Below are 23,269 nucleotides of genomic sequence, written 5' to 3'. Positions count from 1 at the left end.
GGGTGTAGCAATTTCATTCATCAATGCTACTTTTGTCTTCTTTTCATGGGCTACCATATTTGGTTTTCTCACAGCTAGTTTTTAAACTGTTGGCAATGGGTGATTCCATGTGATATAAACTTCATTATTCTGTATAATGCTTTGTGGTTCATGTTGCCAATGCTTTTCATCTTCTTCAATATTGTAATGTTTGCACAATCTCCATTGCAACAGTCTTGTCACATTGTTATGCCTTTACGTATACAGTCCTTCTGCCATTAGTATTTCACACCCAGCAGCAAGATGTGCGACTGTTTCCACTTCTGTTTTTACAGAACTTGCATTTGTCTGTTTCTCTCACATGTTCACTGGACCTTGCAAACCAATGTTTAAGTAGTCCACTATCTTGGGCCACCAGTATTAACCTTCATCTTTTGGTTTTAACTCACCTCTCATTAACCATTCCTGTATCAAATCCTGATCAACACAAGGTTATTCCAGGAGTTTTCTGTACTTACCACAGTATTTATGCTTTTACCACCTATCTTGCCTTCTCATCTGATCCTTCTCCTTATATTTTGTCTTTTGCTTTGTTTTTTTTTTTTTTTTTTGCACATTCAGTTGTTGCCTGTTTTTTGTCTGCTTATGGTTTAATATCCATTCTCACTTGACACCAAAATGCTTCTCAAACAACAAAACAACTTCTAAAATGGCAGAACTGAAGTAAAAACGATGCAAGCAGGCTTCAGGAACACAACATATTATATGTGCCAAACATATTTTTGAAGAGGTTATTATCAAAAGAATAGTAGGCCATTTTCGTCCTTTAGTCTACAAAGGATACAATGCAGTTGTTGCATCAGCAGATGAAGATTCACCATCTAACATAAGAAGGGACCAAAATTCTAATTTTACTATTAGATATTTGACAACTTTATCCTTGGATTCCCAGCTTATTAGAGACATTATTGTCACGAATTGGGCTTTTATCTCAGAGGACAATGTTCTTAGGAAAATTTTAGGACAGGCTCCCCATGTTACCTATAGAAGAGGTTCCAATTTGAAATGTCTCATTGAGAGGAGTAAAAAAACAGTTAAAGGTTGTCCAGGCATGTTTAAGTGTGGCAGATGTCCCCAATGCAAACATATTAAAACAACTAACAAAATAAAAATCAGGGATAGAACTTACCACACTGATGGGAAGTTCAGTTGTGACTCCCAGGGGGTAGTCTATGTGGCTGTATGTGACAAAAGTGAGGCGTACTATATTGGTAAAACTGAGAGGAAGATCAAACAAAGACTTTATGAACACCAATACAGTATCCACAAAAATTTAACTACTAATGCTTTAGCGAAACACATCTTGGAATACCCTAGTCATAGGTTTTCATTTGTGGTTCTACAGAAAGTAGATCGCAATATAAGAGGAGGCCCTTGGGAGTTTAGACTTGAGGAGTGTGAATTGGAGTGGAAAATTCATACATCAGCTCACATATTGCCAGGGTTGAAAGAGTCTTTATCAATTAAATGCTTGTTGAAAATAAAAGCACTTGCTAGATAGTTGTTATAAGTTCCTTATATGAACATTATACATTTTGCATGAATATACATACATAAAATATTAATTTATCTACCAATTTATTGATGTCACTAGATGTATATTTCCTTTTGTTAATGTTTTATTGGTCCTGACCTAAATTAAATATTAAATATGATGATTTTGAGTAGATTAAGTAATATGCTTTTTATCTTACTATTTTTAACAGGTTGGTTTTTCTCAGCGCATGAATAATGCAAAGATCGATTTTTAATAAGATAGTTTGTTAGTTCATCATTATTCTTTATAAGAGTTTATGGTTTTTGTTAGACAGTATATAATATATGGTATTTCATATACGTATGCATGCGTAGTTGTGTTTATACATTGTTTTACAATCCATGTATTAGGCAGTGAGGGCTTGTTTAAACAGAAATACTTGTTTAAATAGAAGTTTATTAGGTATTTTTCAACCTTTGATTTTTAATTAATTGTTTAATAGAACCTGTGACATCATAATTAACTAAGGTTCTGTATTGGCTGTTTTGAGAGGTGCTTTATATTAAAGCTTTGATGTGTAGTTTTAAAAATTTTAGTCTGAAGAAGTTGGAGCATTTTCTCCAATGAAAGCGCTTACTTAAATAAAGTTTTTTGTGTTCCTGAAGCCTGCTCGCATCATCTTTACCAGAATGCTTCTGCTAAACTAAGCAGGGAAGTCATTTTAGACTTGTTTGTTTTAAAACTTTCACCATATTTGGGTTTGGTGAGTTCAGCAGATATGTATACAGTCCCATTATTGCATATCTATACATGTAATTAATTCCAAGGAGGCCCATACCTTCTTCAGAATAAGGAATATATCATTTTGTATAGACTGATTACTTTTTCTTGTTTTCCTGTTCAACTGATCCACTACCTTTTGGTGCCACTCAACCACATCAAAACTGTTGGTTAAAACAGGTACAGCAAATTGTTTTATAGCTTAGACTTTGTTCCTAGGTGACAGGGTTGTTTTCAATATTAGCTTTTGTCTTCTGATGTATTCATTACTGAGTTTTGTTCACATTTGCTCATGTTTTATTGCAGATCCTTCATCGATTCCCAAATATTTATACACTGCTTGTAGCTCAAGTTCCTTTGTTTCACATTCCTGTCCCAGACTGATATTTTCTTGGTGCTACAACTTTCCTGCTTTAAAAGTTGCTTTTGAACATTTATCAAGACCAAATGATATTGTTATATCATCTGAGAAAGTTTTAACCATTTGCAGTTGTGATTTCATCTCCTCATCCGATGAACTATACAGTCATCCACAAAAATATAATGTAACTAATCCAATGTTTACTTAACCAATGTTTTTATATTATGTCTAGTTTGTTATAAATATTTAAACTGAAGATGCTGTTGTTTTATTTTTGAAGATTGTAAAATTATTGTTCTTAAAATGTTTTTCAATAAACTGGAGCTTTATCCTCAGGCCTACGCTGAAAATGGGCTTCTACCCAGTCGGACCTTCCCAATAATCAAATGTCAGTAAATAAATAAGTAAATATATGCATACATAAATAAATAAATAATGAGAAGTGTTTACACTTGGATGTTTTCTGGGAGCCTTTTGTAACTATGACCTAATAATAGGTTACGGGCAAGACAAAAGAGCAGCGGTGACAAAGAGTCACCCTGGAATATCCCCCTTTGAATTTTTATCCCTGGGATAATAATTTGTCCTTTGAGAATGGCTTAGCTGTAAAGCAATTTGCCACTGTTTCACAGTCACTGTAATGTAATTAATCAATGTAGGGTGTATTTTATACATCTGTAAGAACTTCTTTATCCATGAATGTTGGATGCTGCCAAATGCTTTTGACAGCTGTGCTGTCTAACCTATGTCTAGACTATGCCATGCAGAATGAGACAAATTCCTTTCTTAAACAATTTGAGATTTGAATGGAAATGATGGCAATATCTTCCTAATCTGTGGCAGAAAACTAGGTGAAAATATAAATACCAACATTTACTGAAGGTCTTCTAAGCATTAAACACCATCCAGATGATAGTGCAGCGAGAAACGTACTCTGGGATTTAATTTGCTTACACTGCAGGGTGCAGTTTTTCTTTAATTAGCATTGTTTATCCTCAGACTTTTGCATGGCTTAACATTTCTAAGTTCTTCATTTTTCTGTAGCTTTTACTGCCACCTCTTTTGAGAACAGTGTTTCTCCTTCTTAGATCTCAATGCTTGTTAGATGCAATAGGTTGTTTCTTCCAGGATTGCAAATGATATACTTTCCAATCATTTCTCCATACAACCTTACAAAAAGCTGAATCAGAATAAATTCTAACATTGAGGTCACTAGTAATAATTATGGTTTTAATATTAAAAAAAAATGATCAGCATTTTTCATTCGCTATAAATCAGTGTCTCTGTGAGTACTGGTTTTACAGATCTGTTAAACAGTCAGACAGAACTATGCATTGTAAGTTGTATAGCTGATGAAGTGCAACCCCCTTCATGGCATTATGAAAATCTGATGTTTTATTTATTTATTTATTTCACATTTGGTAACCAGATAAGCACACTGGTCTGGGAGACTGGGACCATTTTCAGCCATGACCCAGGCCATGAAGGCAGTAATAAAAACAATAGAAACAATGTATAAATCAGTAATTGTAATAGAACAATATAGACAGTAAAGATAGATGAAGAATCTATAAAATCACAGCAAAAAATTGCCAGACATTAAATTGAAAAGAGTATAAATTGTTGAAGTCCTCAAGTATATTCACAACTACATATATTCTACAGAAGGTAATATGGAAATGTATGATTTGCATAATATAAAAGTAAATCAAAAGAAAAGGAGATGGAGTGAAAGGGAGAAGGATGGGAAGGAAGCAATATGAAAGCTAAGCAGGATAGTGCTTGCAAAGTAGCATTAAACATAATTTATGAGCTTTGGAGTCCTACAGTAAAGTAAGCTGGAGATCAAAGAAAGACTGATATGTAAGAAAACAAGAATAGAAATTGGAATATTTAAGCAATAACCCACCACTGGGTGTTGGGCAATGCTGAATTTACCCACAGTTGCTATGGTTTGATCATGAGGATGAAGCTCGAGTGATCAAACAAAGACAATCCTGTTCTACCGCATTTTCTGATGTAGTGCGCATGCGTATGGGACTTGCGTTCCCATACTTACACAACACATCAGTGCTGTTCAACAGATGTAATGGAGAAAAAATAATCTCTGTTACTTTTTTTTTTCTTTTAGTATGAGACAGAAATCTGGACATTCTCTGAAAATTCAGACAGTTCAGAGGTATGACAGTTTGCCAAGACAGAGCAGAAATACAAGGAAAATCAGGTACATTTCTGTTTATTTTTGCAGAATGTACCTGATTATTCTTGTATTTGGTTTGCCATTTGCAGCAAATATCAGTATAAAAGTCTGGCCACTCAATCATGCTTCAGAAGCTAGACTTTGTTCTATTAGTATATGTTTGATTTACAACAGTTGGGCTGTCCAATTAGCGTGCACATGTCATAATACTGATGAGAAGTCATTGTATAAGTATTCATAATTGTCAAAGCAGTGATACTCTGTGCTTTCCCTTATGTGTTTTAAGGTCTTTATGAAAATAAACCAATGCAGATATGCTAAATTTCTCTTGGGGGATTTTGTTGCAGTATGTTTGGGCTAATTTAAGTGTTTTGGGGTATGACTAGTAGATATCTACCACATTCCTCAGGTAAAAAGAGGAATCTCTAAAGTGAAGGAATCTGTCTAATACATGGCAGTAGTGGTGTGTGCTGTGTGTGTGTGTGTGTGTGTGTGTCTGTCTGAGTGTGGTAAAGCCTGTTTGCTTCCTGAGACCTGCCTGTATGCCACCCCCCACCCCAGCAGGACTGCAAACCATAAAATATGGGGTATGCTTTTTTAAGAAATGATTAATAAAGTTGGAAATGTGGTCTTGTGATTGGTTTACATTGTCATGTGACTGAAGTAAAATAGTTTTTAAATCAAGGATTTTATTGGTAACATTTATTGTGAAAAATGTCAGCATTTCAGGGATGAAAGCACTTAATCTGATGTGTGTTTGTTTTTTTATTATTTAGTGGTTAAGAGGTTTACTTATTAGATCTTGGTCATCTCACTAACCAGCTGCCTGTCATAGCTGTGTTTGAGCATGTAGGCCATGTAGAATGTGTGTGCACGTGGAACCTGTTGCACAGTTGTCATCCGCCCTGACACTACTGACCTCATACATCAAGCTGCCATAGATGCGTTTCACCCTACTGTACTGCCAACCAGTGCTTATCAAATGGTGTCAGTGACATGTGGAGTATCACCCCTGCTATCATTTTCACTTGTGGACTTGATTTGGTAAGCAGAAATTGGCTTCAGCATGATCTGACTCTGGCATGGCCTCTGCATAGTGCAGCAGGAAATGCAAGATCTTTTTATACTTGCTGCATAGGGAACATTGGGAGTGCCTGCTGGGGGATTATGTGTGGCACAGGTGCTTGCAACTGTGGTGAGTGATGCCAAGAGCATCACCTATTATGTTGACGAGTGTTGGCATAAATATAGTGATCTTTGAAGGTACCACCCAGACCTTTTCTGCCAATGGAAAGTAGTGGATAGGGAGATACAGCCTCCATTTCAACATAAGATTTATTTTTTTGCTGAATTAGAGGCTTGAAAAGTATAGGTATACATGGTTTCTGTTGTTCTGTTTATTTGACACTTATTAATGTGTTATTTCTGCTTTGCAGCAGAGGAAGAAATAGTGGTAAACAGCTTTGTCTACTAGAGGAGTTCGACCACATTCTTCACACTGTGGGATAAGTGTATTTTACCATTGTGATTAGTTTAGCTGTGCTTAAGGCGTTAACCACAGCAATAAGCAGTTTTTTGCATTTGACTATTTATCATGGCCTAGTTGCTCATTGGCTTTGTAAATACTATGCTCATCCATTTTTACTGCACTGCTGTCATTAACTGTGCCAGTTATTCATGGGTTTACCATATATATACCAACTGTACTTAACCTGTTTATCACTACAGTGTAGATTTTTGTTACTTTGATTTTCACCATTGTCTGCATGTTCATTGGCTTTGTAGATTTCTATTTTTTATCTGTGCTATATGTGCTAATATCCTAAACTGTGCCATTTATATTTGCATTTGCCATCGAGTGTGTTTAATGTAGTTAACATGTCCACCACAGCAGAGAACATTTTTTTTCATTTTAATAATTTCACCACTACTTTGCTGCTCATTTGCTGTGTGCACTCTTTCTAGCTACATACTATTATACTGTCCTACAAACTTGTGCAAGGTAGGTTGCATTCATATCCTTTGGTGTTAATCTTTGTTGTAATATAGTTATTTCATAGCAATTGTTTTACATGGTTGTGCTGACTGCCATTTTTTTCTTTCAAGGCATGTCTTAATCAAGTGCATCACATCATATTGGCCATTGTGTCTGTGTCCTTTTATATTCTTTCCTATTTTTGCTTTAATTATGTTGCTTTTTTGCAGGACTGGCTGTGGAGCATGCAGTGGTAAGGCAGTGGAGACCATGCTCTGCACTGACCACTGTGCCATTTGCTGAACACCCAGCAATTCCAAGGTCCACTTTGCTGCAGGATGATGATAATCACCCCATGAAGTGACTTGGAGGGCTTCATAATGTACTCTTTTTCTGTTTGTCTATTGGCTGAAATGGGCTCCTCATCAGGGTTTGGTGTGGAGGGGGTCCTCCTTGGTCACCTCATGAGATTCAGAGGATGGTGAGAACTGAGGTGGAATGCTGGCTTAATGTCTGTACTGGCATCCCCTGGAGTACCTTCTAATGTGGCTAGTGAAGTCACATAGTCACCTGGTGGAGCCTCTCCCTAATGGCAGCCACAGGGTTAAATTAATTATCTGCAGATTCCCCTCTGGGATGGCTCAGGAGTCTGTCTTTACCCCCATCTAATCATCATGGTGTTCCCATTCCTTGTGTGTCACTTCTCTTTCCCTGTTTGCAGTTCATTCATCACTACTACCAGTTGTCCACCCTCTATAAGTGTATTGCCAGTACGGGCCATGTGATGCCCCTGCACTGGCCCAGTAATCAAGGAGCCCTAATCCTTAGCACTGGCAACAGTGGGGAACATACACACTAGGAGGATAAATACACACACAGTAAAGTGAAATTTCCCTTAAGAGCACACAGAGATCACAGTCAGTATGGGGCTGGTTTCTCCCTCTTTCTCCAGATCCCCAGTAAGACTCCCCACTGGCACAGCTATAGCATTGAGATCTCTGCTGAGTGTCCAAGCCAAGGCCTCCAGCACCCTCTCTGTCCAATCAGTGCTTCATGTCCCTGCCCCCCCCCCACACACCTGGGAAGGGCTGCCACAGGTTTACAAGCTATGCCCCCTTCTGCCCAGACTATAAGGTAGTTATAACTGCCACCAGACACTCCTGTCAGTTACCTTAAGGCTCCTCCAATGGTACCCAAGATACTGAGTGAAATTAATATTAATACAAATGGTAGTTTGACCAAGAGCAAGGGTATTAGGAGTGGTCCACAGAGTGTCACCAAATAAATATGCAAGTACTCTCAAAACTTAAATATCTCTACAAAGATCAGCCACAATGAAAGGTTTAAATAGATTTAATAATAAATAATAAAAGAGCAAGAAAATACTAAGTAGATATTCACTGTGACATCAGAGTTCAAATCACAGGAAATATTAAAAAAAATTGAAGGACAGGCTCAGACAAATAAAGAAAAACAATATCTAAACTAAGCTTCGCTATATTCCTGACTGAATTTAAGAGAATCACTATTCCCTACTTACTTAATAGAGCAAGGCAGATGATGCGGTGAATGGTCCTTCTTGTTGTCAGGCCCAAGACAGAATACAAAATGTTCAGTATCACTAAGACAGTTCTCAGAAAATTATCTAAAATATTACTTCTAGGATAGATTGCAGAATGACATCACTTCTGATCATCTGGCCTCTAGTTCCCACACAAACCCCAGTTGCTGGAAGGTGGCAGGATTTAGCAACTATCTGTAAAATATAGACACGAGGGCTTTTGCTCAGTTCTGTGGCAGGTGCTGGAAGTCATAAAACAATTTCATACTTCCATGCTTCCAGAATACTAATTAGTTTACCCCAAAGACAATACAGAAATCTTCCTAGTACAGACTGGTCTCTGGATGCAGTGAAACCTGTGAGATAGCATCTTTATAGCCTAGTCCATAAAGTGATTTAATTTCAGATATATTTTAAAGTTTGCTGGACTGAGGTTATCCTTCCAGTTTCCTCTGTTAAGACATGTACATTTAAACAGTTACAATAGTGTATGTACATTTCTGTTCTCTCCAGTAGGGCACACTGTGGATACATTTCAAACACAAGCCCTTTACAACTATACTTTCAACACAAACATCTGTACAAATACATTTGATATACACATGACATACAGTTCTAATACATTTGTAACATAAGCATCTTGTATAAATCAGTTTGATATTTACAAATGATGTATAATTATTTACAAAATTCCAGCTAGCTGTGCTGGCAGTACCTCCTGTCATCACAGTATTTCTAGGGGGAGAACTCAGAGGGTGATAGGGAGTTGAATTTGAGTTGAATTTGTCAGGCAGCAGATTTGCTATGTCTTCCAGCTGAGCATAGGTGATGCCATCTACAACTAATTCCACACGTTGTTGGGTGTTGCCCTTAAGATTGCGGATATACATGTTAATACAATGAAAATCAGAAAATCAGAATATTGGTATGCATGTTGCACAATGTTTAGATTACAGTGAGTTATGGTGTGTTTTTTATATAGTATGAACATTGGGACACAGTATTGTATGGCAAATGTAAAACTGCTTGGTATTTGCATTGTGTTCTGCTGATGGCTGCTGTACTGGTATGCATTTACTGTTAAAACAGTAAAAGATAGGAAGCTATTGCCAATCAATATTCATTAAACTGCTTAAGCCTAAAAACTGCACACAAAATTCAGAAAATTTATGTTAAAACAAAATATAGGTTCATAGGTAAGTACTAGGTTAATGGCCCTGGAGCCAATGCAAGCCTAGCCCAATGGTGTTCCCAGTCATCTGGCTTACCAGACGTTAGTTCCCTGTGCCCTTATCTAGCAATGCGATTGAAGTGATCCCGGGGTGAATTTCCTATTTCCCATCCACACATCAAGATTTCTCTTGAAGAGGGCCAGTGAGGTGCTCTGCTTAACGTGAATGGGGAGTTTATTCTAGAGTATTGGAAGTCTCTGGGTTAGGAACCTATCCCTCCAGCAGGTTCTGTTTAATGTGGTGATAAGGTTGAGGTCTTTGGAATGCGTAGCATGGAGGGATTGGGATTTTTTCAGATGAAGCATGTCTAGCAAGAGTGAGTCAAACATGGCTCTGTATGTCAAGCAGAGATCACCTCTAAGTAGGTAATATGAGACAAAGTAAAGAGTCTATCTGCATAAGGCACATGTTTGAGTCCTAGGATCCTCTTAGTGAGGAACATCTGTGGCCTTTCCAGATGTTGGAGGTGTCTAGTGAGGCACATGCCAAATGGGGCATTATACTCTATAATGGGTTTGATGAGGGCCGAGTAGAGAGAGATAATGATTTCATTTTTCCTGGATGAGAAACCTTTTGTGATGAGATGTGCCATGCAGAAGGACTTCCTAACTACATTGGTGATGTGGTTGTCGAAGGAGGGATTGCTATCTGCCTGTGCCCCTAGATCCCTTATAACACCTTCAGAGTTAAGTGGGTTCCCTTCAATATGGTAGTTTGTGGAAACTGTGCTTTTCCCAAAGGGAATGATGATGCATTTTTGGCGTTGAGCCTAAGGCCATAGTTTTGGCACCAGTCATTGGTCCTTTTTGTAGGATGTCCACATCAGCTTGAGAATCAATAACAGCTCCCAGTTTGCAGTCATCCATGAATTTGGTTAACCAGAGTCCCTTGGTGTTGGCTTGAACTTCAGAGAAGTAGATACCAAACAAGAGAGGACCCAGAACTGATCTCAGTGGGACTCCACTTGTAACTGCCTGGTAGTCAGATTTGGAGTCAGCTACTTTCACCATGTGGGTTCTGTCAGTAAGCCAGTTGGCAACCCATCTAGTGATGTATGGGTTAATGCCCAGATTAGTGAGCCTATCAATGATTTCAGAGTGTGGGATGGTGTCAAAGGCTTTGGCTAGATTGAGGTAGGCTGTGTGGACAGCCTTGCCTTCATCCACCTCTCTGGTGACAGCTTCGAAGAAGTCTATCAGATTGACTAGGCATGATCTGCCTTTCACAAACCCAAACTGCATGGGGTCCAGGGTTTGAAGGTTCCTAATATCCTTATTTATAAGATCCATAATAATACGTTCCATAGCCTTGCAGATCAGGCTCATCAGGCTGATGGGGTGGTAGTTCCCAGGGTCAGTAGTCACACCCCCTTTGTGGAGTGGGATGACTGTAGCAGTGCTCCATTCAGTGGGGACAAAGCCATAACTGAGGGTGTAGTTGAACAGGGCACTCAGCTGTGGTGCCAGTTCTTTTTGTAGATCGTGTAGGACACAACTGGGTATTTTATCTGGTCCCATGGAAGCTGTATTCTTAGCTTTGGTCAGTGTGGTTTCTACTTATGCAGTAGTGATAATAGGGAATTGGTATTCCTTGGGTATGTGGATGGGCCCTTTTTGGGGGTGAGGGGGGAGTAAAGTTCGCACTAAACCTGTCTGCCAAGATAATCAGTTGGTTCAGTATAAGTGGTGCCATTGTGCTGTAGCTCAGAGCAAATCTGCATATTACTATGCAGATTCTTGACATGACTAAAGAATGTCTTGTGGTTGTCCTTAGTATCTGTAGCAGTTTTACTTTTGTAACTAGCTTTGGTGGATTTGATAAGAGATCTCAGTTTTTTACTGAGTTTTCCAAGGGAATTTTTCCAGTCATCGGACTTTACCCTTTTCTGCAACAATTTTTTCCTTCTGTTGTAGAGTTTGTTAATGGCAGGTGTCCACCAGATTGGCTTCCTTTTTTTAGAAGAGAACATCTTGCTTCTGTTTGGTATGGCCCTATCTATGCAACTGTGTAAGTGCTCATACAGTGCTTTGGTGTATGATTCAGCAGCCATACTCCCATTCCTCTTTTCTATGGATGATGTAAAGCTTGCCACTTCTGTCCTTTGAAGCTCAAAATTAGCTTTGGAGAAGTTTTTCACTGTGGTTTCCTTTTTTGGGGGTGGGGGCAGGATTTGGATATCAATGGTGATTAACTTGTGGGGGTAAGGATGAATTGGTCCAGGGCATTGGAGATGATGAATTCCGGGAAACATTGGGCAAAAGAGTTGGAGCAGGAGTGGTTGTTCCAACTAATGGAGGGGTAGTTAAAGTCTCCCAGAACAAGTGTATTATGCTGGACTTTGATGTTTTCCAGAGTGTCCAGGAATGCAGAGTGGGAGTCCTGGGACATTGTGGGGGATCTGTAGCAGGGTACAACATGGACTGCAGTTTTGTCCAGTGATAACTGTACCTGAAGTATTTCTGATGTGTTATGTTGGGCAACAAGTCTGGAGGTGTGTGTATATTTTATGAAGATGGATACACCTCTGCCTTTGGAGGTTCAGTCATCACATCCCTTAGAGCTATGGTTCAGATTTGGGGTCCGAATGGTGTGATATGAATTGTAACCTGGTAATGCAGGGGTGCTCTCAGGAGCCTTGATCCAGGTCTCTGTTACTGCACAGATGTCGATGTTCTCCATTTTGAGGAGTGACTCGAGCGAGTGAATTTTGAGATTTAGACTTCTGGCATTGAGTAGCATAAACCTTAGGATGCGTTTACTAGCAGATGTTATGGTGGTAAATTTGTCTTCAGGGCATTGCTGAAAAAGGCATTATAGAGGTGGGAAGGACCTTTGCCAGTATCCGGAATCCCAGGGTTGACAGATGCAGGCCGTCTCTGGCAAAGCATTGAGATCTGTCTATCATGTTATCCCAAGCAGATAGGTACTGGATCCCCTTTGAATGACACCAGAAACTTAGCCAATTGTTGAATTCAATCATTTTCTGCTTGTACTGTGGTATCATTCTTGGTGATGGTAGGATGCTACTCAAGGCTAGGATCATACCTGCTTAGGCTACAAGATCAGAGAGCTCCTCCATGTCTTTTGCATGTAGTCCAGGGAGGTACATCTTAGGTCATTCACACCAACATGTACGATGGAGTCATATTTGTACGTGGTGCAGAGAGACCCAAGTGCATGCATTATGTGGTGAATCATGGCACCCGACAGGCAGCTGACCGTGACTTTCTCCTTATTCAGCCTAGTGAGTGGGACGTCAGTGTGCCTTACAATTGAGTCACCTATGACTAATGTGATTGTACATTGTTCTGCCTTAGGGGCTTAGCTTGAGTGGCACACTGGTCATGAGGGCTATGTGTCTTGTGGGTTATGCTTGGATGGAATGGTTGCTTGCATTTGTGCCTCAGAGATCTCTGTTGTTTGGGCAGATTTTTTAAGAGACCCTCCGTGAAAGTGGTTGCATGTTTTGTGTTGCTATGTGATAGTAATGGTGCGCTAGATACACTAAGTATAAGCTGAAGGAGCATTGCTAGTGCCTTCAGAAAAATAGAACAACCTTAAATATATTTTGCAAGTTATGAACGTTTGATAATGGAATTGGCTGCAAACCACATTTATAAGTTTATGCTAAATGAATAGTTAGTTGTTAATTAACCTATAATTGTAATATCCAATTTAGATCACCTGCCCTGCAACAGAGGCCAAATTTTATTTAAATAATTGTCCTGTCATCCATCTGTAGCACAAAACAGATTTGAAGTGCAATGGGTCTATGGTCCCAAATAAAGTACAACAGCATACATAACTGTATATTAGACAGGCTGAATTACATTTCATTTTCAGAATAAAAATGTACTACCCAAATTGGAAAGCATAGGTATGAATGATGTTATGGCAGGCAATATAGTTTGTACGATGGCTAAAATAATAGAGTAGCATTTTTAAACGTCAAATTGCTTCCTTGAAATGTGTCTTTGCTGATATTACTTCTTTTCTCCAGTTATGTAATCGCTTCTTCTGCACTTGTATTTTAGTGAACTTTCTGGCAGATAATGGCAATAGCTTCAAAAATCTTATTTTATAACTTCTTTGGATGGCTAATTTAAATGGTAAATAGCACCAGTTTAAGTGCAAAGAAGTCAGAAAATGGGAAGCTGCTTGTTTTTTTTTATTTTGTGGGGGAGGGAACAGGCCTCAAGATTGACTAACAAGCCTCCACTTTGACAGCCCTAAAGTCCAATTCATTCTTCCAGTAGTGAGAGCCCACAGGTGCATTCATTCCCACAGAAGGTAAGAAGCAAATGTTGACTGTTAGCATCATACACTGTGCACAGTCAAGCATTTTTATTTATGCACTTGCAATTCTCCCCTTTCTACTGCTAACAACTCTGTGAAATGCTTACCATTATGAGGCGAATACATGCTTCCGTACAAGCTGCCTGTAATTATGTCCTGAAGCACAATACAAGTATGATCACGGGTAAAGTGGCGGTGTCTTCTCTGCTCTTTTTTTCTCCCACCTTCCTCGTGCTCCCAGTATATAATTGTTTTTATATACTAATGATGCAAAATAGTTCTTCCCCCTAATGTTCCAGACTTGCTGTAAAATATGTAAATGATGTCAGAGGAAATATTTTACATCCAAAATATAAAGTGTGTAAGTATTTAATGTTTACACGTACATACAGAGAGACACCTACATACATGCATACAAAGGTGTCCACCAGTTACTGCTACATTTTTGAGTGAGTACTAGACTTCAGATGTCTCATTGCGATCAAATGAATGAAGAAAAAAATCATAAACTGTAAGGCATTGCACCCCCCCATGTCACTAATTTTGATCTTTCTTCCATGTAAATCACTGTAGGGCACTGCCAGGCAATGAAGGCAGAAATCACAGCATCAGACTACTTTCTGTATGAAGAATCCCACTCCTCCAGTGCTGGCTTTATCATGAATTCTAAAGTGAGGAAGTTGGATAGTGTCTCTGCATGTCTCTGTCTCATATTCATGCACACAGACATGTTCACACGTGTTACTTTTTTATCTTATTTACTTTTTCTTATGCTTGCTAAATAGCAAAGCCACGTTTAGCGAGGGTAAAAAATTGGCAGCTGTTTGCTTCTTTTCTGTCCGAGCTTCAAGGCAGCTTAATATGCTGCTGTGATGCCAGGGACTTGTTTTTAGCAGGTGGTATCTGTACATTAATATCCTGCTGGAGAATGTTCATTCTCTAATAGGGTATTAGCATACAAATAGCTCATTATCTAAGGCAGATTAAGAAATGGTGTAGGTAAAAATAATGTCAGGCTTAATGGCTACCTATTAATATTAATAACTGGAACAGAAAAGCATGTTATCAAAATTTGCATGTCTGTGGAAATAAAAATGCTAGTTTATTTTGAAGTGCACAGAGATCTGACAATATTATACAAACAGGACAACAAGGATATGCCTGTGTGTGTGTGTGTGTGTGTGTGTGTGTGTGTGTGTGTGTGTGTGTGTGTGTGTGTGTGTGTGTGCGCGCGCGCACGTGTGTTTGTTTTGCTACTTTCCTTTCTGTAAACTTCTCTACCATTTCCTTTCAAGTGATTCTACAGTTGAAATTTACACTTAGTGCAAGGCTGAAAAATAAATCAATGCATAATCAATGCATAGCTTCCTGAATTTAAGCTTCAATGAATCAAAACTGTTGTTATACCAACTGTCTAATATAACATATTATGATGTGTGTGTGCTGTTAAGTCCCTTATAATAAATAATGGTCAGAGATTATAAAGAGTAAATCAGACTGGGTTTAAAGATGCATGAATAAGAAAGCCTGTAAATTTAAGACTAGATAAATGTGGATATTGGCAGTAGCAGAGGAGCTCACATAATGTGTCCATTTCTTTACACATACATAATGTAGCAAACAGAGAGTTTGTGTCATTCTGTAGTTATCTGTCTTAGCCTGGTAATGGTTGCAGAGCGCTACATGGATTTGTTTTCATGCTGTGTTAGATTAAGGGTGCACTTGCTCTGCAAATCGAGAAGGGACAAGTATTGAAATGGAGGTGCTGTGCCACTGATACTCTCAGATAATGACATGAAGGTTATGTAGTCTCTGCATACTAGATTTAGCCGCGTGTGCTTCACAGTTAAATGTGCTGCTGTGGTACTAAGGTTAGCATGTTGTGCCACAAAACCATCCTGCTTCTGTGAAGTGATGTGCACAAGTTGGCAGCACTACTAAACATTAAATTAATGAGCTAATATATTAAGAAATATAAAAACAGATTGGGAAACTATGAAAGACATTTTTGCATATCTGGTTTGACATTTTTCTATTTTTTTTTTCAACAGATGATTCAGGGCATAATATAGTTCAGCCCAGACCTGACAGTTTACTCTCGGAGGCCTTATCCCAACCTGGAGCTACAGTTTACATGGACATTCTTTCAAAAGAAAGTCCTACATTACCTCCAGCCTTTAATACATTGGGCTGCAATCAAGATCGCTTCTCTGATGATGAGGAAGATGTTAAATATTGGCTTGAAAATGAACCATTCATATTATCACATCATATGCACTCTGACCAATCAGGGAACATTTTGAAAATAAGAATGCTGGGTAAGAAATAGATGTCTGTATTATTCATGTGTTCTGATTTTTTTCTTATCTAAAGATCTACTTAGATGTTATTTTGAATATGTGCAGAATTTAACAAGTGCATAGCAAGCTGTAACCAGTGCCATGAAGCTGTGATATCAAATGCTGTGAAACCCAGGACCTTTGGTAAAGCAGATAAGAAATCCTTGCATGTTACTTTATTGTTATTTTAGTGTGGAATGTAACAAGTGCATAGTAATCTGTTACCAGTACCATGAATGTATGATGCAAGACATTGCATAACAGAAATCCTTTGATAAGGCAGACGAGACATCCTTCCAAGTTATATATGTATGGAACATAAAAAGTGTATGCTAATTTGTTACCAGTGCCATGAAATTACAATACAAAATGCTGTGTAACAGATAGCCTTTGGTAATGCAGATGTTGAGCAAGATTCTTCAGTGGGAATGAACCCTGATAATATGCAGACATAAAATATATTTATATTGTCAACTTCTACAGCTATTCCTATAGTATCTCTCCCTCCCTCTCTCTCTCTCTCTCTCTATATATATATATATATATTTATATATACATATTTTTTTTGTTTTGGTCACTTTGTCCCTGCTACCCACCAGGCATCAGACTCCTCCTAGCCAAATGGCCCATTTGTTTCCCCAAAACTGGGGTGACGGTTGAGCAAGAATGGCAATCACTTCATCAGTCATTGGGTGATTATAGTTTTTCTTATTTAACCCTAACACTCTGGAATATATGTCATTGAAAGCAAGGGAAGGCATCACTCAGTGGGGCGACCACAAAGGCTATCTCCTCACTTCCACGAGGGGTGTTCCCTTCTGGCAGCCCCACTCCAACCCCAAAGCACAGGAGGTGGTTTGTCCCTGTCTGTACCAGGGAAATGTACCTACCCATTGTGCCTCCTTGTGCATGCAACCTTCCCCACCTCTCTGAAAGAGGTGAGAGGACCATGCCTCTTCTTCCCTCCCTGTCTGGCTCCCAGTCACCGGGGTCATAGTCAGAGCTCCATCCCTCTGCACCACACAGCCATGCTTAGCCATTCCTACAGGGGACATCTGCCATTAAAACTCAAAATTACAAATGTGTTTCACATTAGAGAATATTTACACTTCTAACAAAAGACAACTCCTTTCTGCTTTCATCTTTGTTTGTAAAGCTACTGTAATTACTGTACTCTGGTTCACTTGATATGCAAATAGTTTATTTTTAGCAGTCTTTAAGTTTCATGATGCCACAGTGGGGATTGTAGACCAGTGTCATTGACTGCACATGTTGCGGTCACATTGAAGGCTTATCCAGTTGTTGCTGACATAAACTGCATTTTCTTTATTTAGGTTAGGCAGAGACCTTCATGCATGAAAACTATTAGACATTTCCAGAATATTCTTAGCTTGGTGCTACTGACAACTGCATTGCAGTACACTGTGAAAGTATTTATGGAATACAGCAGTAAACAACTGTATTTGTAGCAAATTCTTCTGTGTAAGCTGTAGTAGCTGATTCATAGCATTTATAAGTGTTTGCTGTACCTGTTTCTGCCTGTTTTGTGAAAAAAAAGAAAAAAGAAAAAATATCTCTTGTTTTTCCTGCTTTACTAGTTTAGTCCAGTTTCAGAGTTGCTGATTCCTGGGCTTTGGTTGTAGTTCCTGTGTACTGTTTCCTTGCCTTATTTGGGGGAAGGGAAGCTACCTTGCTTTCCTGCTTTACTAGTTTAGTCCAGTTTCAGAGTTGCTGATTCCTGGGCTTTGGTTGTAGTTCCTGTGTACTGTTTCCTTGCCTTATTTGGAGGAAGGGAAGCTACCTTGCTTACCAGTGGGAGTGGGAAGCATTGAGCTGCCTTTGTCCAGTTTTGTGAGGTTTCAGCCAGTAACTAGTAGTTTATTGGTCGTTTTGGGCCAGTTTCTAGCTTTTTCCAGCCCCCTGGTATAAAACTTTCAGCTTGTACCTACTCAGCACAGACTCCACGTGGGCCAGCAGAGTAATCCAGGCTGCAGAGAGCTGAATAAGCGACTTTTCTTGATACTAAGTATATTTTTTGGTGGTTTCCTCATGTGAATACCTAGCAACTGTATTTCGCCTGCCTTTCTGTTACATTGAAGCTGTTGTTACTGCATTTAACTTAATATTGCACTTGGAATCCTTGTTTGTTACTATTTGACTGTATTTGTAGCAAATTCTTCTGTGTAAGCTGTAGTAGCTGATTCATAGCATTTATAAGTGTTTGCTGTACCTGTTTCTGCCTGTTTTGTGAAAAAAAGAAAAAAAGAAAAAAATATCTCTTGTTTTTCCTGCTTTACTAGTTTAGTCCAGTTTCAGAGTTGCTGATTCCTGGGCTTTGGTTGTAGTTCCTGTGTACTGTTTCCTTGCCTTATTTGGGGAAGGGAAGCTACCTTGCTTTCCTGCTTTACTAGTTTAGTCCAGTTTCAGAGTTGCTGATTCCTGGGCTTTGGTTGTAGTTCCTGTGTACTGTTTCCTTGCCTTATTTAGGGGAAGGGAAGCTACCTTGCTTACCAGTGGGAGTGGGAAGCATTGAGCTGCCTTTTGTCCAGTTTTGTGAGGTTTCAGCCAGTAACTAGTAGTTTATTGGTCGTTTTGGGCCAGTTTCTAGCTTTTTCCAGCCCCTGGTATAAAACTTTCAGCTTGTACCTACTCAGCACAGACTCCACGTGGGCCAGCAGAGTAATCCAGGCTGCAGAGAGCTGAATAAGCGACTTTTCTTGATACTAAGTATATTTTTGTTGCTTTCCACATCTGAATACCTAGCAACTGTATTTCGCCTGCCTTTCTGTTACATTGAAGCTGTTTTACTGCATTTAACTTAATATTGCACTTGGAATCCTTGTTTGTTACTATTTGACTGTATTTGTAGCAAATTCTTCTGTGTAAGCTGTAGTAGCTGATTCATAGCATTTATAAGTGTTTGCTGTACCTGTTTCTGCCTGTTTTGTGAAAAAAAGCAAAAAAGAAAAAATATCTCTTGTTTTTCCTGCTTTACTAGTTTAGTCCAGTTTCAGAGTTGCTGATTCCTGGGCTTTGGTTGTAGTTCCTGTGTACTGTTTCCTTGCCTTATTTGGGGGAAGGGAAGCTACCTTGCTTTCCTGCTTTACTAGTTTAGTCCAGTTTCAAAGTTGCTGATTCCTGGGCTTTGGTTGTAGTTCCTGTGTACTGTTTCCTTGCCTTATTTGGGGGAAGGGAAGCTACCTTGCTTACCAGTGGGAGTGGGAAGCATTGAGCTGCCTTTTGTCCAGTTTTGTGAGGTTTCAGCCAGTAACTAGTAGTTTATTGGTCGTTTTGGGCCAGTTTCTAGCTTTTTCCAGCCCCCTGGTATAAAACGCGCTAAACGCGCGTTAGCGCGATTTAGAGTGATTTAGCGCGGAGCTGCCACTGTTGCACACTAGGGCAGTGCCGGTTAAGCAGGTTTAAACTATTCGGGCTACCTAAAGTCCACTCTTCAAATTTTTCCTTAAAACTACCTTCCTCGAACTATACTACTGATCAAATCAGCGTATCCTATAACTAAAAAGATCAACTCTACTTGACTCCAAGTAGACTATTCTCTATCTATTAAACCTAGCACTTGCTCCTACAGTACTTATTACCTTGATACGGCACTCTTGTCATAGATAGTACCACAAAAAGGCAACCCCCCATTTCTCGGTCACCCACGTCCCCCGGAATCTTTTTTTAAAGTTTTTCATCTACCCTTCTAGCATGTCGAGGGATCAGTTGCTAGTGTCCTCTCCTGCTCAGCTGGTGAACCTGGGAATATTGAGGCAATGTTTCAATTGCCTCATGTACACAGACAACCCTTTCCTCCTCCCACAAAACACAAATACATGCGAGAGATGCAACTATACGGCCAAACTGGAGGCTGAGCTCTCTCAACATAGGACTGGCAAGACCAGTCAGGAGGAGAAGGTTACCACACACACTATAGACCCAGTCTCACATAGTACCATTACAACCTCAAATCATACACATAAACACACAAAGACATACTCGGAGGCTCTGATCAAAAATCTACCAAAACAGCAGAGGCCACCAAAGCAGACACCCAAACAACCACCACCTCAGAACACAACACCCGCAACACATAGACCTCACAGTCAGAGTGTCAAACAGTCACAGCCCTTAAGGCCAAACACAATGCCAGACACACTAGTCATTGGTGACTCCATAGTCAGACACACTGATGTCCCGCTCACCAGACTGAGTAAGGAGAAGGTCACAGTAAGCTGCCTGTCGGGCGCTAGAATCCGCCACATAACACAAGCACTCAGGTCTCTCAACAGCAGGTACAAATATGACTCAGTCATTGTCCACGCTGGTGTAAACGACCTGAGACGTACCTCCTTGGACTACATGAAAAGAGACATTGAGGAGCTCTCTGATTATGTAGCCCAGGCAGGTATGACCCTGACCTTGAGCAGTATCCTACCTTCACCAAGAATGATGCCACAATACAGAGATAAGATGATCAGCTTTAACAATTGGCTTAAACACTGGTGTCATTCAAAGGGGATCCAGTATCTGTCTGCCTGGGATGACATGCTGGACAAGCCACGCTGCTTCGCAAGGGACGGCTTGCACCTGTCACCCCTGAGATTCCGGATATTGGCAAAGGCTCTTGCCACCCCCATAGTGCCTTTTTAGGCAAGGCTCAAATTCTAAACCTACCACCCTAGAACACAAAAAGGAAAAAACTAAGGGTAATGCTGCTCAATGCCAGAAGTCTAAATCTCAAAATGCACGCACTCGAGGCCCTTCTCAGTATGGAGAACATCGATGTCTGTGCTGTGACAGAAACCTGGTTCAAGGCTCCTGAGAGCACCCCAGCGCTATCAGGTTTTACCTCATATCATGCGTTCCGGCCCCAAAATCCGGACAATACCAAGAAAGGAGGGGTATCCATATTCATCAAGGACACCCACACCTCAAGACTGGTGGCAACGCACGATGCATCGGAGACCATCCAGGTGCAATTAACCATAGGCAAGACTGCTCTGCAAATTGTAGCATGTTACAGGCCACCCTCACAAACTCAGGAAACTCACATGGCCTTCCTGAAAACACTAGAGGGGATACATGTATCACCAAACACCATCATACTAGGTGACTTCAATTACCCTAATATAGACTGGGAACACTACTCAAGCCCAAACACCCTAGCCCAAAAGTTCCTGGAATTCATAAACTCAAATGCCATGGAACAACTAGTCACCATCCCCACAAGAGGAGATAACATACTTGATCTCATCATCACGAACATGGGAGCACAATGTTCAACACTGGAAGTATACCCCTCACTGGTGAGATCAGATCACAAACTAATCTCGCTGGAGGTCCTCATCCCACCCCCACCTGAAATAAAAAAGACCACAGTAAAGAACTTCTCAAAAGCCGACTTCACACTTCTAAAGACTAGTGTGGTCTCCTTTCAGGCCCCGAGCCGGCGGAAAACAATACTCAAGCCGCTGAATCACTTACAAACGCCTTCTACCAGCACCTGCAGGACTGCATGGATAATGCAATCCCAAGCAAAACAAAGACTCTTTGTACCAAAGGCAAGCGTCCAGTCTGGTGGACCCCAGCCATAAACAAACTCTACAACAAAAGGAGGAAGCTACTACAAGATAGAGCAAAATCCTTAAAAGGTAAGACACCCTTGATCACTATAAGTAAAAACTAAGAGCTCTCATAAAATCATCCAAAGCAAATTTCGAGAGAAAAATAGCTAAAGACTCAAAAGACAATCATAAGGCCTTCTTTAGCTATGTTAGAAACCTAGGAGGAAACTCCCAGATATGCTCAGAACTAGTTCAAAATGATGTGAAGATTACTGATCCTACAGACATTGCCAACATACTGGCTGACAGGTTCAGTGCAAACTTCTCCCTCCCCCCAAAAGGAGAGATATCTATACCAAATGAGTGCAGCCCCCAAACATCTCCAGCGCCCAAGTGAGAACTGCTCTCTCCAAAGCAAAAACACAGCATCCATGGGACCCGATGGTGTCCCCGGCTGTGTGCTCCACGAACTCAATGAGGAATTAAACCCACAGCTAGGACAGCTGTTTAATCAAAGTCTTACCTCTGGATACGCACTCCAGGAGTGGCGCACTGCAACTGTGGTCCCACTTCACAAAGGCGGTGCCTCCACAGACCCTGGAAATTACCGCCCATTAGCTTGACAAGCCTTATCTGCAAAGCCATGGAGAGGATCATAATGGACCTCATAAATAAAGACATAGGGAATTTGCAGACTTTGGATCCAACCCAGTTTGGCTTTGTCAAAGGCAGATCATGCCTTTTAAACTTGGTTGACTTTTTCAAACAGTCACCAAAGCCATTGATGAGGGAAAGGCAGTCCATACAGCCTACCTCGATCTGGCTAAGGCCTTCGATACAATACCCCACTCGGGTATCATTGAAAAACTCATCAGCTTAAATGTTAACCCATACATCACAAGATGGGTTGCAAACTGGCTGAGTGACAGAACCCACAGGGTCAGAGTTGCTGGCGCCATGTCAGACTCAAAGCCTGTCACAAGTGGTGTCCCACAGGGCTCAGTCCTGGGCCCACTCTTGTTTGGAATCTACTTTTCCAAGTACAAGCAAACACAGGAGGGTTATGGCTGACAAAGTTTGCAGATGACTGCAAACTGGGGCCATAGTAGAAAACACATCTGACACAGATATCCTTCAGAAGGGTCTCACAGAAACGGATAACTGGTGCCAGAGCCACGGCCTAAAGTTAAATGCCAAAAAATGCATAGTCATACCCTTCGGGAAAAACAAGGTTACCCCTAGCTACCAAATAGGTGGCAATCCACTGAGCACAGAAGAAGTTATCAGGGACCTGGGGACCCAGGTTGATAGTAGTCTGTCATTCGACACCCATGTAGCTAAAGTAGTTAGGAAGTCCTTCTACATTGCCCACCTTATCATGAAGGGATTCTCATCTAGATCAAGGGAGGTCATAGTCTCCCTTTACTCATCACTCATCAGAC

The 23,269-nt window shown here is 40.1% G+C and overlaps 1 protein-coding gene across 1 annotated transcript in view; it reads left to right on the top strand.

Annotated features, from left to right (window-relative positions):
- LOC122795996 overlaps positions 1–23,269 on the top strand; it is a 928,531-nt gene that overhangs the window by 380,703 nt on the left and 524,559 nt on the right. Inside the window, exon 4 of the mRNA XM_044064748.1 lies at positions 15,973–16,239. Within this exon, the coding sequence (XP_043920683.1) occupies positions 15,973–16,239 (267 nt within the window). The remainder of the gene's footprint in view (positions 1–15,972; positions 16,240–23,269) is intronic.

Source organism: Protopterus annectens, chromosome 1.part0 (assembly GCF_019279795.1).
Source record: "Protopterus annectens isolate FY-2018-M chromosome 1.part0, PAN1.0, whole genome shotgun sequence".
Lineage (NCBI taxonomy): Eukaryota > Metazoa > Chordata > Ceratodontiformes > Protopteridae > Protopterus > Protopterus annectens.
Note: the sequence above shows the minus strand (reverse complement) of the source record. Positions and strands in the feature narration are given on the sequence as shown.